Below are 15,995 nucleotides of genomic sequence, written 5' to 3' on the forward strand. Positions count from 1 at the left end.
CGCAACAGACCAGAAGGAGAGACTCAGCTAATCACTACCGAGGAAACAAGTGGGTCTTAAGCAGTTTCCTAAATGGTAGGATCTTGGGTTCAGAGCGAATCTTGAGGGGCAAAGAGTTCCAAAGAGAGGCCACCTGCACAGAGAAACGCCTGCCCCCAGACCGGGCCCACTAAGGGAGAACCTTCCGTTCGGGCAGTTCTTACGTATACGCAGGAATTGTAGTGATATAGCAGACTATAAAAAACAGTCCGCTAAACTATCTAAGAAACTGGAGGCCCGGACTACTCACCAGCCATATTCTCCAAAACCAGGAAGAGGGCCAGGAACCAGAATAGAGAGGCCCTCCTTGAAACCATATCTAAAGAAGAGCAGGAACCTATCTACCTCCTCACCTGCTCCTGTGGTCTCCGCTATATCGGCATGACCACCCGCAAAATCCGTACTAGGGTCACTGAGCACAGAAGCACCATTAGGTGCAAGTAAAACATCAGTAAATTAACCAACCCCTTCATCACCCATGGCCATACTCCCAATGACTTCACATGGACAGTCATCGAACAAATTCCCGAGCAGGCATTAGACAATGAGAGAAGACAAATGAGCAAAAAAAAACGCTGGATCTACCGCCTTTCCTCACATATTAATGGCCTGAACGATGCAATCCCCTGGAACTCAGTCACATGCTGACGTAAAACCCTACACAGAGGCCTTTACTAGTACCCATTTGACCTAGTTGACCCATGATCCCCAACTCATATCGGGTTATGACCAGTTGCCATACCCAACCATAGTCTCCCGCCCCTGCGGCACTCTGGGATGCTCGAATGCATCTAATCAAATTACTGATCAATATCTCCTCGTAATCCCAAGCCCGCACAAACAACAATGGCATTTTGCATATCACTATAAGGTTCTCCCTGCTCAAAACGGCACATGTCTTACCGTGTTAGACCTGCATCTGCACATGCGCTAAAAACTAGTGGCTCACCTTCGCACATGCGCAATAGAAACACCCCAACATGCGCATGCGCTAGAAACTAGTCTCTTTCTACCGCCCATGAGCAGACATCTAGGGACACACCCGGGTCAGTCTTTCTACTCTTACTCCCTGCTACAGGTGCCGATAATGTAACCAATTGGCAAGCATATAAAAACGAGCAAGAAACTCCAGCTCTTTCTACCGGAGTACGAGGATGGTGCAACAGGTACAAGGCAGGCTCTGACCAGAAAAGCTGTGAGTATGACAACCTCCAAGCAACAATCTTTGGGTAAGCGCTTTTTCCCTCCTACAGGTCTCTAACTCCCAGTGGCCAACATTATTTCCCTACAGGGTCAACCCCTTACCACTTAACTCCAGGAAGCACTGGCTGCAAAATTTAAGCGTAAGAATGTTTACTTACGCCCCATCACACCTTGTATCTCATGCATATGTGTGATACTCGTGTTTTAGCGACACCACCCCTATTATTTGAGATTCTCACTATAATGGTACCACCAGTGTCATTACACCTTTGCCGACTGTAGTCTACCCACTGAGCACTATAGTTTCGGCATTTCTATGTATATGACTATGTGGCGAAGACACCTATTTGACTCTCCTTTTCCTACATGTTTTGTCTGTCTTAAATGTTGTCGGTACAGGCATCTATGAGAAGGGATTCCCCTCTCACACTTAGAGAAACACCTTAGTGAGTGTAACGCATAGCCTGGATTACACTCCTTTTTAATCTGCACTACACTATATTTAAAAAGGTCCTGAGTAAAGCCAGATTTAATTTAAGGCACTGGCTGAAACATGTCGACCAACTGATGGATGTAGGGGGTAGTAACTCGCCTCCCTAAACATCACTAGCCTTATTTTAACCGCTGACGGGGGCCCAGTTATTAAAATTTAATTCACCCTCGGGTACTGGGACCCTCGCCAAGCCGTTTTAACTCACACTTCACCTTACACCTCACACTGCACTCTCAGTAACATACCAGCTCCGCTGTAATCGGGCGTCGCAGCACACCCGGGACACATTAGGTGTCACTGGGTGGGCCCGATGATGAAGCATGCCACCAACTAGGTTGGTGGGTGAGGACTTCATGAACTCACCAACGAGGTGCCCATGACAAATCTAATTAACAATACTGGTCATATTTAGGCTAGTCTCTCTTGATAACACAGACAGTCTGTATTACCACACTTTTTTCTATAAGGTGCATTCTTTGGATTATGAAATTTGGTCCTGTTTTTATGGGATTATATACACGTATATTTTGGTTTAAATTGTATAGGTATATATCTTGTATAGCTTCCTACCCATCATCCAGTATTTGTGCTAATGCTATAAAGTATTCAAATACAGTAACTGTTTGCTATTCTGATTCAAGTATGTGAATCTATGAAAGATCCAATACTGGAGAAGAAAATGAGTTACTTACCTGTAACTGTATTCTAGCTGATTGGCTGAAGTTTGGTTCTTTTTTGTTTGTTTTTAAGGACATAGGCTATGAAAGTGAATGTTTATTTCCATTATAGTTTGTTAATCCTACATACTGCTTTGTTATGATACGGTGGGACTCCCACTACGGTGACTGGGAATTCCTCAAGCATGTGAATCTATGAAAGATGCCAATACTGGAGAACTATAGTTACAGGTAAGTAACTCATTTTCTTCCTGTTGCTTTGTCTTTCAGCTTTTTACCTGGTGGATGTTGGATTTGTGTGTGCTGCGATCTGCAGTGTGTTTGCAGATGGTCTATTGCCTCAATCAAATGCATTTATTGAGCTCAAAAGGAAGAACTCCCAAAAATACATTTTCGCAAACTGTTGACTGCTGCACCCTGTTACCATGCACCTGTTAACAGGAGAAAAGATATGTGTTGTAGCATGAAAGTAAAGCTTAGTAAAATTATCCCCAGCTACTACTGTCAAACTATTATATTTGTTAACATTTCAATGCGACTACTAGTAATACTTTGTGATAATTTTTTGACTAATGTGCTCTTCTTTATTTCTAAAGACTATTCTTGTTCTTTCAATGCAGATTCACCAGGGCTCTGTACCAGTCTCCTATACGGTGACTACAGTTGCTCCCCATGGGATACCGCTTTGCACAGGCCAGCATATTGCTGCTTGCAATACTCAGCAAGTTCCAGGGTGTTCTGTAGTTTTCAGTGGACAGCATCTCCCTGTGTGCAGCGTGCCACCTCCCGTAAGTATTCTAAAAAATCTCTAGGAAGCAATGAGGTTATGACTTTCTTTTCAGCAAAATAAACACTGCTGTTGTCTCAATGCCCTGCTGTGCGTGCTCACTACTTATGAAAGACCTGTTGGTATCTTAGTGAGCTTACCACCTGCCCATTGTTTACCATTGGTTGGCCTTATTGTAAGCCTCATTTGCTTGCTTCTTAATCAATGGTTTGCCGTCCTCTTCTTTTATGTGTCCCTCCTCTGGAGCATAGCCTCTACAATTCATTTTATTGGCTGACTTGTATCCTCTCACTGCTTGCTTTAATGATCTATTTGTATTATTTTTTCTTAAGCTGTCCATTAGAATGCATGTGTTTTCCAGCTCTCTTCCTTCGGTGCTTCACCCCATGCCAGATACCAGCCCACATTTCTTGAGTGTTCCTATCTCTTTCTTCGGCTTCTTTCCCAAACTCTCGTACACTTCATGTTGCTATCTTCCTCATGTACTGTGTTTGCACTCCCCTATTGCCTCCTCACCCTTGATGTCCTTTTTAGGTCTTGCTGGCGTTGCAGCGCGAAGCGCTGCCGCCAACGAGACTTATAGCTGCCGTGTTTGCCTCCAAGGGAGGCAGACCTGGAGACAGACCTGTGCACGAGCCGATTCTAGTATGGGCACGAGCCGACTCAGGTCTGTGAATGCGCTTCTAGCTTTGCAAAGCCGCCACTGGCAGAAGCCGCAGGGAACGCCAACGTGCACGCTCACGGCGTCACGCTCATGCCCTCCCGCGTCTCTTAGGCTGTTCTCCGCTCCAGGCCGACTTGTTCTGCTATGTTACCCACCTCAGCGTATGCTCTGTATCAACCATGCATTGCATATCGTTATTTATGTTTAGTAAAGCCACGCAGCACACAGAAGCCGTCACAAGACAGCAGGTTGGCGCTGTACAAATTCAGAGTATCAAAAGCGTACATCAAGGTAACACAAAGAAGGAAGGCATGGATGACTCGCGCATTCTCTTTGAAGGCCGGAGGTGCTTGCATCTAGACTACGTTCCTGGAAAGCAAAAACACACCAGCCATGAAAAAATCTAATGGTTATGGATTTCAGGATTTCCAAGCAGAACGAGTCGGTGTGCACATGAGGTTGCACGGGGAGTTAATTAGATGGTAGAGGCTGAAATATCATCAGTAACCCAGTTTCCCGTGACTGCAGCGCTAGCCTTGGCGAATGAATGCCGCCTGACTGATGAAACTCCTGACAAAGTATCGATTTTGAGAGAATCCCAGGTGGAAAGGAGTTGTGTGATTGCAACATTCATTATTGTGTTGGAGAAGTAGAAGGGCGAGGGCAGACATATCAGGTGTTGCCGAGTCAACTTCTACGCTCCCAAACGCCACCTCCGATCAGCCAACCACGCCCTCGCCGCCGTCCCCCGCATCCGAAGAGCGACTACAGGAGGAAGGTCCTTCTCCTACCTGGCCGCCAAGACCTGGAACTCCCTCCCGACCGACCTGCGCCTGACCCAAGACCACCTCTCCTTCAGGAAGAAGCTGAAGACCTGGCTGTTCGAGCAGTAGCGGCACCCCCCCCTCCCCCCCTCAGCGCCTTGAGACCCTACGGGTATGTAGCGCGCTTTATAAGTGCCACTGATTGATTGATTGATTGATTGCAGAGTTTTCAAAAACGTGCTTGTAAAAATGTAGTACCCTGCGCTCTAGGTTTCAGCATGTCCATAAATTCCTACGTCCCTAGTTCCTGAAAAAAATAGAGGAGTTTTATGAATTTTTCTGACCTCATTTCACACTTGAGCATTTTATTTAGCACTAAATTCGATTTTGCAAATTGGGTGTGCAAAAAATATTGGGATTGTTTGTGAATATTGACAGTTATGAAAATGTGGGTTTTAACTACAATTCTAATGACAATCCATGTATCACACCACGGTGCACACCCGCATTTACTGTTAAAACTGTCAGCCGTTACATACTAATGCGACCGTAAATGTCTGCAAAATTTTCTTCTCAGAATCAGGTCGTTTGTGTCTGTTCATGACACTTTTTGGACACTTGGGTGAAACATGGTCCACTATTTATTTATTTATTTTATTTATTTATTTAATTTGTATAGCGCTACAGCTACCCACCAAGGGGTTTCCCGGCGCTAGTAGTTCAGAAATGCGTATTTTGCCAGTCAATATCAGATGTTAAAAAGCCACGTTTTTAATGCTTTCCTAAACTTCACATGGCTGACTTCCGAACGTAAGGAATGAGGCATCTTGTTCCAGAGGGATGAGCCTAAGAAGGCAAAGGATCTTCCCCCCCATCCGTGATAATTTGATTTTGGGAATAATGAAATTGTTAGCGGTTGCTGATCTAAGGACTCTCGAAGGTAAGTAAGGATGCACAAGGTTCCGCAGATATTTAGGAGCAGTTCCAGTTGAAATTTTGTGCATAAAGCATAAGGATTTGAACCTAATCCTATTTTCAATTTTCAACCAATGGAGGTCACGGATGTATTTAGTAGTGGGGCAGGACATAGGGATTTTGAAAAGAAGTCTCGCCGCTGCATTTTGTACTAATTGCAGCCTTCTGATTGTAGCTTTCTTTGCCCCTAGGTACAGCACATTACTATAATCTAGCCTTGACGTAATCAAGGCATTGATGACAGTTTTTTTGGTGTCATCAGGGAGCATCCAGCAGATCTTCTTTAGCCATTTTAAGACTGCAAAACATGTAGCAGAAGTCTTAACGGCTTGCTGGTGCATACCTAAAGATTCGTCAATGATGACTCCCAAGTTACGTGCCTGTGAAACAGGTATAGGAAGAGGGCTCATTTCAGATGGCCAGTGTTGTGGTCCCCAGGCCTCTCTATTTTTTCCAAGAATAATTAGCTCCGTTTTCTCGCCGTTAAGCTTAAGAAAATTATCCTGCATCCATCCACTAAACGTTTTGTTACTCAGGTCCTTTTTAGGGCTCGCCTGCGTTGCAGCGCGAAGCGCGCTGGCGAGCCTTATTGTCGTTGTGAAGGCCTCCCAAGTGATACAGACCGGTGCACGAGCAGACACCGGTCTGTGAACGCCAACGTGCACGCTCAGGGCGTCACGCTCCTGCCCTCCCGCGTCTCTTGCAAGGGGCGCTCCAGGCCGACTTGTTCTTAGGATAGCTGGGCTTCTATAGTTAATTCACTTGCAGCTAGCTCTGTCCCAGAAATTACAGCGGTGTTGTTGCTGAGTGTTTTGGGGCTGCTGGTACGTGTGCGGCAACATTGCAGCTCAGCTGCCTAAGTCTCTACTGACACAAGGATATCTAAGAGCGGAAGCACGCGGATTCGGGCCAATTTCTCCTGCGAGCATTCGGACATTGTGAAGCCGTCCATTACCACTTGACAGGGGAGGGCAAAGCAACATTCTCTGTACTGTGCAGGGTTGCGGGAAAGTATTCTCATTATGCATCTCGCTAAGAGCCACGGTGTTTAGGTGTGCTGTCTCCGTGAGATTACTAGTTTAAATCTAGATTTTGACAAAGATTGAGTGAGAGTGCAGGCTGCTGTGTTTACTTTCGTGCACGGGCGCGTGCCGGTCTTGTCACTGGTGTCGTTGTGACGTGTGTTGGCTGCATGTATGTGCTACTGGTGGGCGGCTCCACAGCGGGGTGCTAGCAGCAAATGAGGGGACATGCACTCCTCATGGTAATGTTAAAATCAGGTTCCTAAGTGACACTTCCTGCCAGGTCTGACTTCCTCACAGAAGAAAAAGGCGCCCTCATCAGAAGCCCGCTGAATGGACCTAGTGTTTTACCGACCGCGGAGGGATGAAAGTTCGCGATACTCCCACCTGATTGAGATGTCTATGGGTGGCTGATTGGCTGTACAGACAATCCTTGCAGTGCCTGCATTCGGTGGTGTTCAAAGCGCTTCACACGATGGACTGTGTCTGGGAGCTGGATATATGAATACTAGGATTTCTCCTTCATTACCTCAAGAGGATGTGGATTAAGGAATAGATCGGCCGACTTTAAAGCTGGGGAACCAGTTTGGAGTCTCGGCAGAGACGCTCAACATCCTGTGATTCTGAGCACATCACTGAATCTCCCTGTGCTTAACAAAATGAACAGGTCCGTCTGGATTGCAACTGGTGCTCATGTAAAGCGAAAAAGAAAAATCTTATTTTATGTCTGTTCAGGCAGTGGTGACCCCGCATTAACCCCTGAGGCCCGGACGCAGAAGTCGGGCCATATTTTCAGGATATTCACATAAGATACGTCTACAAGCAGTCAGTTCTTGAACAGTTGGCAGCGTCTGACCTTCATGGCCTAGTGCTGGCTGCTGGTGTGCAGCGTACATTAGTGCACTGCACGGCACGTGTACAATAAAAGTTACCCGGTAGCTGCATGGAGCTTCTCTGCAGCAGCCCTTGCAGCAGTGTGTAACACCTTTATAGCCACACTTAGGTGTGATTAGGAGCACATATGTCTTTGTCTACCGAAATTGACCTTTATTGCAGTGTAACGCGTCCACTGTCAGGAGGCGCATGCTTCTGTCATCACTGGATTTGTGTTCTTTCCCGCTCCATTGGCTTGACTGAGATTTCTAAGTCCTGCCGCAACCTCGCACTTAGATACACAGATGCCGGATGTTGGACCTGGCCTCGTGGCGTGGTTCCCCCACCCCCCCCCCCCCGCTACTCAGCTCCCCGTTAGCCCAGCTCCGTACTTAGAAACCCCTAACTGCCCTGCCCATGTCCACCCAAACGCCCACGGCCCGCATCGGCCTGTCTCCGGCCACCTTCCCAGCCCGCGCGCCCCAAACCCGCAAGGCCCCATAGGCCCACCAGCAGCCATTTTCCCTTCCCGAGATCCCTGACTCCGTGGGCCTAGCATGACCCAAGCCCCAGCGCAGCTTAGGCTCCAGACGCGCCAGCCCCCTTTGGGAGGGTGAGGGATACCCTAGTGAGAAAAGACCAGAAGTTTCGATGGCACCTCCGGCCTCCCCTGAGAGACTGGTTTCTGTCACACCTCTGGTCTCCCCCTGGGGGCCAGTTTCGATTGCACCTCTGGCCTCCCCGAGTGCTGGCTCCAGACCTGCTGGGCGTCTCGGAATTCCCGGACGCATCCTCAAAGGGATCAAAGGACCAACCGCCGGACCTCGGCCTACGAGGGTCCGGACATCAAAGAGCCCCTGGACTATATCAAGGGCCGCCCCTGAACTAGCGGCAGTTGTATCTTGGACAAGGAAGCCCTGCGATCTGATCGCGGCTGAACTGAACTTGGTAACTCTTCGAGCCCTGCTGACGCTGTGGCGGCTCATCCTCGGAACTGAAACATCGGAGCCCTGCTGACCTCTTCGCGGCTCAAGCTTGAACCCTGAAGATCTGCATCCAACATTCTGAGCTCTGCTGACGTGGTCGCGGCTCCTCACGAACTAATCTCCGGAGCGAGCCCTGCTGACTTCGTCGCGGCTCGAGTACTCTAGTCCGGCTGGACTATCGACGCTACCAACACAAATTGAGTCATCCTGAAGTGAGTAAGACCTCCAGTGCGACTACCATCTTCCGTAACCCCCCGGTTTGAGGATTGAGAGCTGTGCGCAGGGTACGCTACGTACTGGCCAAAGAGACTAAGACTGTCCCGCTACCCCTTCCCTGAAACCTTGAGACTTTGGCGATCCCTTGATCGTGTGTACATAAGAGTGCTAATTCTTTTACCTGATTATAAAGAAATTGATATCGGAAACCCACGGTGTGGTGTCTGTCCATAAGTGTGGTGTGGTCCTCGTGTGTACGATTCAATACTTGGGGTCTCCCCCTGTGGGGATCTCTCATTAAGGCTCGGCATTATTGGTGGGAGAGGCGGGTCACGGAGGAGTCGGGTAGACATAACCTGGCCTCTGGGACTGCCCCTTCTAACACCGGATCTCTCCGCCAGTAATCTCTGCAGGGCAATCCAGTAAGGCTGACAGCAAAAGTACGTTTTACATTTTTTTAATTAAATTAACCTATTCCCGCACGACCTCCTCCCCACACAACCCCCGGCTCTCCCATACGCAAGTCATGCCGGAGTGCGACTGGCTGCCAATCCTATGATCCTGCAACATGTTCGGGACCCAAGGACGGCGCTGGGGCTGTGCATGCCGCTCCAGTGCACATCCATGATGATAGCCTATAGAAGGGGGTATCGGCTGCAGCCTAGTCAGCGAGTGACGTAGCTGTGGGGAAGTCGCTGACAGCTGCAACCTCATCGAGATTCCCCTTCTTCAGTACTTGCTTCATGCATAAGAGGGTGGAGATGCTGATATTGGGGATTGCCGCTGCTTTAGTGTGAGAACTGTGAATTGGCATATGGTATGAGAGAGAGAGAGAGACTTACTGGAATGAGGGCTCCTCCCCCCCAACAAACAAAACCAAGCTGATTGCCCTTTTTAAAACCCACAACATCATCCTAATCAGATGTAAGATTCACTCTTAAGGGATGATTCCAATCTTAAAAATAGAAAAAGGAGAACTACAGGACAACGACCCACCTCCTAGGTAGCAGATCTAAACAAGCATTGGCATAGCCAATAGGCCTCACCTTTGGGACCTTATAAGTGTTTAGCCAGAGCTATTGGCTTTGCAAATGTCTTTGGAGGGCGGGTAAGCACATTGTAATGTTCTGTGGTGGGTACAGGGTATTTGGATGGATTGAAAGCGGCACAGCCTAATGTTCCAGAATCTTGTTTGGGTGGGATACACCCTAGGAAGTAGTGTTTGGATTGCTATAGTGCTAACACGCTTGGCGGTTGAAGGGATCCTGGAACTGAGGAGTACAGTTAATTCAAGAGAGCTTATGGGGTGCTTTGTAATTGACACATCAGTTTTAGGGGCAAGACTGGAAAACATAGTACACACCCATGCTGTCTCTCGCTGCTACATCACCCATCCTCCCTCGTGTCCACCACTCCTCCCCTTCCTAGTCATTGCTTGTTAATCCTTGTTATGCTTTGCTTTAGAATTAGAATATATTTTTTAGCCGTCTTAGAAAATGTTTTCAGTTGTGCAGTTATAATGTCAATCTGAAATGCTTTGGTTTAGAATGCAATGATTTCGTTTTTTCCGTCTTATAACATGTGTTCAGTTGTGATGTTATGGCACCCTGTTATGCTATGTTATACTATTTTGTATGCTGCTGTGATGTTATGTGCTATGATGGTGTGTCATTTGTTATACTGCTTTCTGATGCTGTTTAATATAACTGGACTCTTTGTTATGTCTCATAATAATATATTATCGCATGTTATACATCAATTACTAGGGAACATATCTATTTTTATTTTGCCTCTTGGTTATTTACGCGAGTTTGAACTATTGTCATTGCAAATGACAATACCATTTATTTATCTGTTTTCAAAACCAACACATAAACAAAAATGTTGTCATTTACAATGCCAATAGCTCTAACTTTTGCAAAGGCGAGACTGTTGCATTGTAAATGCTTGTTATGTCAAGCCTACCAGACAGCGCATGCTGTTTGGCTGCAAAGACCTCATCTTACAGTGGCTTTAAAGCCTGCTCTTTGCCTACCATCGACTGGCTTGCTTTGTCACTGTCATTTGCTTGCTTCTTATTCGATAGCTTCCTTTGTCCATCATGTGTTTGTCCCTCCAATGGATAATGCCTTCTTTTGTTGCTTCTTTCCACTGCTCACTTTTGGGGACCTACTTTATTTCTTAAGCACTCCACTTTTGCATGTGTTTTCCAGCTTACTCTTTCTCTCCGCCTCCTGCTCTGCGTTGCTCTTTCTCGTCTATGAGCTTTTCTCATTCCCGCACTGCTCTCTTGTATGTTTTTGCTTAAGCACTCCATGAGTCTGTGTTTTGCAGCTGTCAAACGTCTATGGTTCTCTCTCTGCTCCTTGTGCTTGTTCTCATCGGAGTGCTTCCTTCGACCTGACGGTGCTGCTGTCTTCTCCACCCGTACTCTGTATTGATTTCTCTTTTCTGTGTGCTTCTGTGGTGTTCCTTCCCCTTTGTGATGATCCAAGTAATGTCTGCTATATTGAATTGGTAAATAAAATTAAACAAAAAGAGAGAAGTTGGTTGAGATATTCTTAAGGTGTGAACATGGGGGGAGGGGTGAAGCATTCCCCTTCAATGCTGTGCAGCATTGGCAAAATAATTTTAATGTAAAACAGCATCAGCAAACTGCATTACCAAGAGATCCAGAAGGCAAGATCATATGGCTTTGCCAATACCCATTATAAGTTATCATGCAGCATGAGTATTAGCCAGGTTTAAGCAGCAGTATTGTAAGTTGAGTTGTAGATCTGTAGAGCGCTTGCCCCACCATAATTGGTTTCTTGGAATTAAAATATAGAGAGGATCCCCAGCTCTTATAGGAATGCTTGTAAGTAAAGAACAGAGGTTTCTGTTTTGCAAATGATTTGATGTTTATTAATAGTTGAGAGGGAGAACTGAAGAGCGTTTTAGAGCGGGGAACTATAGAAAAGGATTCTGCAATTCTCCCTGTTTTCTGAAATTGAGGATTTCAGAAAAGGGCTATTGTCCTTGAGGACTGTATAGAATTGTTTTCCTGTTGATTCCAAAGCCCAACTTTTAAATGGATTCACTTTGTGTCTTGGGGTCACTGAATTGCATGAAAGTGAGGTGTATTATGCTCAAAACATTGTGCCCCATGGAGAAACCTGGCGGCCAAATTCATTGTGGATGCTGTAGAAGGATTCGGTGCACCATCTGAAATAAGTTGAGTAAAGGCAAAATTCTATACAAGAAGGCAGATGAATTTGACAAAATCATAATAAGTAATGTAAAGCAGTTATTTGACATTTAATGCAACATCATGGGGTTTGCTTACAAAGCATGGATCACTTGTTTCATCAGCCAGACTTCGTTCATAAAATGGAGCTTTAACAATGCTTGAATAGCTGGCATGCAACTGCTCTAAACAATCTAAAACTACGCACCATAAGGCAGAGTGCTGGACAGGGCTAGTGTTGGTCCTTTCATCCTTTAAAGCACAACATTTGCTTGAGGCTCCCTTGACCTGCTTTTATGAAACACTAGCATGGTGACTGTACTGTATCGCAAAATATAAGGTATTTAAATGTTACTTTGAGCAACCTCACTTGATATTTAAAATTGGGTACAACAACAGTTGCAGATTCTCAAGTACTAACTGCATTAAGGTCAAGAAAATGGAACCAGAGCAAACTCAGTACTCTCAACCCACTGAATCCAAGGGTTTCGCGGGAAAAAGTGTTAGTATTAAAACCCAAAGCAATGAATGTGACTACTCTTCATATGGCCCAGTAAAAAGTAGCCATAGCTTAAACATAAATTGTATTTTAACATGTAGATGCTTAATAGCTGGCACAAAGATTCTCTTAAGAAAAAAAATCCTAACTGGCAAGGCCCTGCCTGGATTAAACAATGGAAGAAAACGTTGATAGCATATTCTAAGGTGAAAAAGCAAATTGTTCTGTTATAGCTGGCTTTTGGAAGACCCAATGCAAGACCAAAATACATCTTGTTCCTGAGTTTCAGGTAGAATATTCCCAGGTAGATTATTACGTCTTGTTTCTATAGGAGATAAAGATCAATCCTCACTTGTCAGGATTGTTGCTGCTTCATGTGGTATGTTTTGTCTCATTAACGCTGCCATGTTTTAAGGGTATAATTTTACACATCTATGGTGTTCTTTAATCAAGGAACGATTTTCCTTTGTGTAACTGATTCCATTAAAGCAAACACGTTCCACCAAACATGTTAAATAAGGTTTATTTCTCCAACATTGGACCTTTTGTATATTCACATGCTGGAATCATTCCCCGTTGTCAGACTGGGCATCCCCGGTATATTAATATAGCAGAAAACAGTGAAAGAAATTACAGCATACAGTACCCATTGCAGAAGGGCCATAGGCCTGAAACTGCATAGTATATTTAGCAGCACATCCAAGTCATTTGAAGGAAACAAACTTCAGCCAAAGAGGTGGAGTCTTAAGCTCTCCTACTCCCCCTAAAAACCACCATAGCTCAGATTTCTGCCGCTTGTTGTGTGCGAGTCCCCTGGCAGAGCTGTGCTCTGACCCTATAGGGAACCTGAAATTGTTACTATTCTGGTCTGCCCTGGTTGTGAACCAGCCCTGTCTTCAGCACTGAGGTACAATGTGTTTTTTGGGGGAAGATTACTATTTTCTGGACCAGGGAGGCCTTTGTCCTGGCAACTAACTATCTTCATGGCTGAGAGAGAAAAGAAGTCTCTATTTAAACTTTGTTAATCTTGTGGTAACAAGAAGACTTACGCAGATGATCTGCATTCTCAGTGTATTTTTTGGCTTTAACCGATTCATAAGCCGTCAGTGTGTGATATTTGTAAGACTTTTTCAACTAAAACTCTGAAGGACAGAGAAAAGAGGTTGGCATTATTCCTTATGGTTATGGACAAAGAGAATTTTCCACCTTCTAAAAGAGATAGCCCCTCTTCGGAAAGGATTCAGTGAAAAGTGCCTCTCCACGCACTTCCACGATGGGAAAGCAATAGTGGAGACTTGTATAGTTTCCTGAACATGATTTATTTGGTACAATAGCAACCACCTCTTTTCGTAATTTGCAGGATAGCCATACCTCTAGACACCATAGATGCGATCAAGCTGTAGTGAAAAAGAAGCAATTTTCAAAAGTCTTGTCTTCAAAGGCATTGTCGACGACAAGACAGTCAACGGCGGCTTCTACACTGTTGTCGACCATAGTATCGACGAGGACAGTCACACTGGTGACAGCAAAATCGCCATTGACTACTCTGTCAACAGGGAATTTAAAACAAGATGTTTTTTCATCATTAACGGTGTCAAGTTTATCTCCATCTCAAATAATGCAATCAGGCCAAGTAAAGAATTTTGGGGTGGGGTGAATTTCCCTTTTTAGGTCGAGCAGCGCATGCGCTGCTTGCTCGACTTTTACTAAAGGGTAAAAAAAAGTGCTACCTACCAGAGTTTTACTGGCCTGAAGCTTGAGTGCACGTGCACACGTGCAGCTGCCATCTCTCTCCTCCATCACGGGTCATTAAGTTGCTTTCCCCTCTGCCTCCGTCCGATCACTTTAACTTTCATGGCTTGGCTTGTTTTTTTTTCTTTTGCTTTCAGCACTCCGCCTTCAGCTTCATATGTGTCTTCTAGCTGTGAATCATGCCTCTCTGCTCCACTCCCCCTCTCTTCTCACCCTCCCTCTTCGTCAGTTTAATTTGTGTCTTCTATCACTGTGAATGCTCCTGTTTCCACCAAGCACACACACCATCAGTCTTCAGTGCACGCTTTCACCAGGCACACACACCACCAGCCGTCATTGCACGCTTTCACCAGGCACACACACCACCAGCGTCAGTGCACGTTTCCACCAGGCACACACGCCACCAGCCGTCAGTGCACGCTTCCACCAGGCACACACACCACCAGCCGTCAGTGAATGCTTCCACCGGCCACACACACCACCAGCTGTCAGTGCACGCTTCCATCGGGCACCAGCCGTCAGTGCACGCTTCCACCAGGCACACATACCACCAGCAGTCAGTGCACGCTTTCACCGGGCACACACATCACCAGCAATCAGTGCACGCTTCCACCAGGCACACACACCACCAAGCACGCCTCCACCAGGCACACACACCACCAGCCGTCCGTGCACACTTTCACCAGGCACACGCTACCAGCCGTCACACACTACCAGCCGTCGGTGCACGCTTCCACCAGGCAGACACCACCAGCCGTCAGTGCACGCTTTCACCAGGCACACACACCACCAGCCGTCGGTGCACGCTTTCACCGGGCACAAACACCACCAGTCGTCCGTGCACGCTTTCACCGGGCACAAACACCACCAGCCGTCCGTGCACACTTTCACCAGGCACACACACTACCAGCCGTCGGTTCACGCCTCCACCAGGCGCACACCACCAGCCGTCAGTGCACGCTTTCACCAGGCACACACACACCACCAGCCGTCTGTGCACGTTTTTACAGGGCACATACACCACTAGTCGTCAGTGCACACTTCCACCAGGGGCACACACCACCAGCCGTCAGTGGTCACTTTCACCGGGCACACACACCATCAGCCATGAGTGCACGCTTCCACAATGCACACACACACCACCAGGCACACACACCACCAGCCGTCAATGCACGCTTTCACTGGGGGCACACACCACCAGCCGCCAGTGCACGCTTTCACTGGGCACACACACCACCAGCCGTCAGTGCACGCTTCCACCAGGCACACACACTACCAGCCATCAGTGCACGCTTTCAAAGGGCACACACCATCAGCCGTCAGTGCACGCTTTCACCAGGCAACACACTACCAGCCGTCAGTGCACGCTTCCACCAGGCACACACACCACCAGCCGTCGGTGCACGCTGCCACTAGGCACAGACACCACCAGCCATCAGTGCATGCTTCCACCAGGCACACACACCACCAGCAGTCAGTGCACGCTTTCACCGGGCACACACATCACCAGCAATCAGTGCACGCTTCCACCAGGCACACACACCACCAGCCGTCAGCGGACGCTTCCACCAGGCGCACACACCACCAGCCGTCTGCACACTTTCACCAGGCACACACACTACCAGCCGTCACACACTACCAGCCGTCGGTGCACGCTCCCACCAGGAAGACACCACACCACCAGCCGTCAGTGCTCGCTTTCACCAGGCACACACACCACCAGCCGTCTGTGCACGCTTTCACCGGGCACACACACCGCCAGCCGTCCGTGCACGCGTTCACCAGGCGCACACACCAATAGCCATCATTGCAGGCTTCC

The 15,995-nt window shown here is 47.1% G+C and overlaps 1 protein-coding gene across 2 annotated transcripts in view; it reads left to right on the forward strand.

Moving 5' to 3' along the window:
* RNF38 (ring finger protein 38) overlaps nt 1–15,995 on the forward strand; it is a 759,966-nt gene that overhangs the window by 474,363 nt on the left and 269,608 nt on the right. For both annotated transcript variants that reach the window (XM_086961661.1, XM_086961662.1), the window contains one exon: nt 3,033–3,200. In XM_086961661.1, the coding sequence (XP_086817787.1) occupies nt 3,033–3,200 (168 nt within the window). The remainder of the gene's footprint in view (nt 1–3,032; nt 3,201–15,995) is intronic.

This window comes from Lissotriton vulgaris, chromosome 3_1, assembly GCF_964263255.1.
Source record: "Lissotriton vulgaris chromosome 3_1, aLisVul1.2, whole genome shotgun sequence".
Classification (NCBI taxonomy): Eukaryota; Metazoa; Chordata; class Amphibia; order Caudata; family Salamandridae; genus Lissotriton; species Lissotriton vulgaris.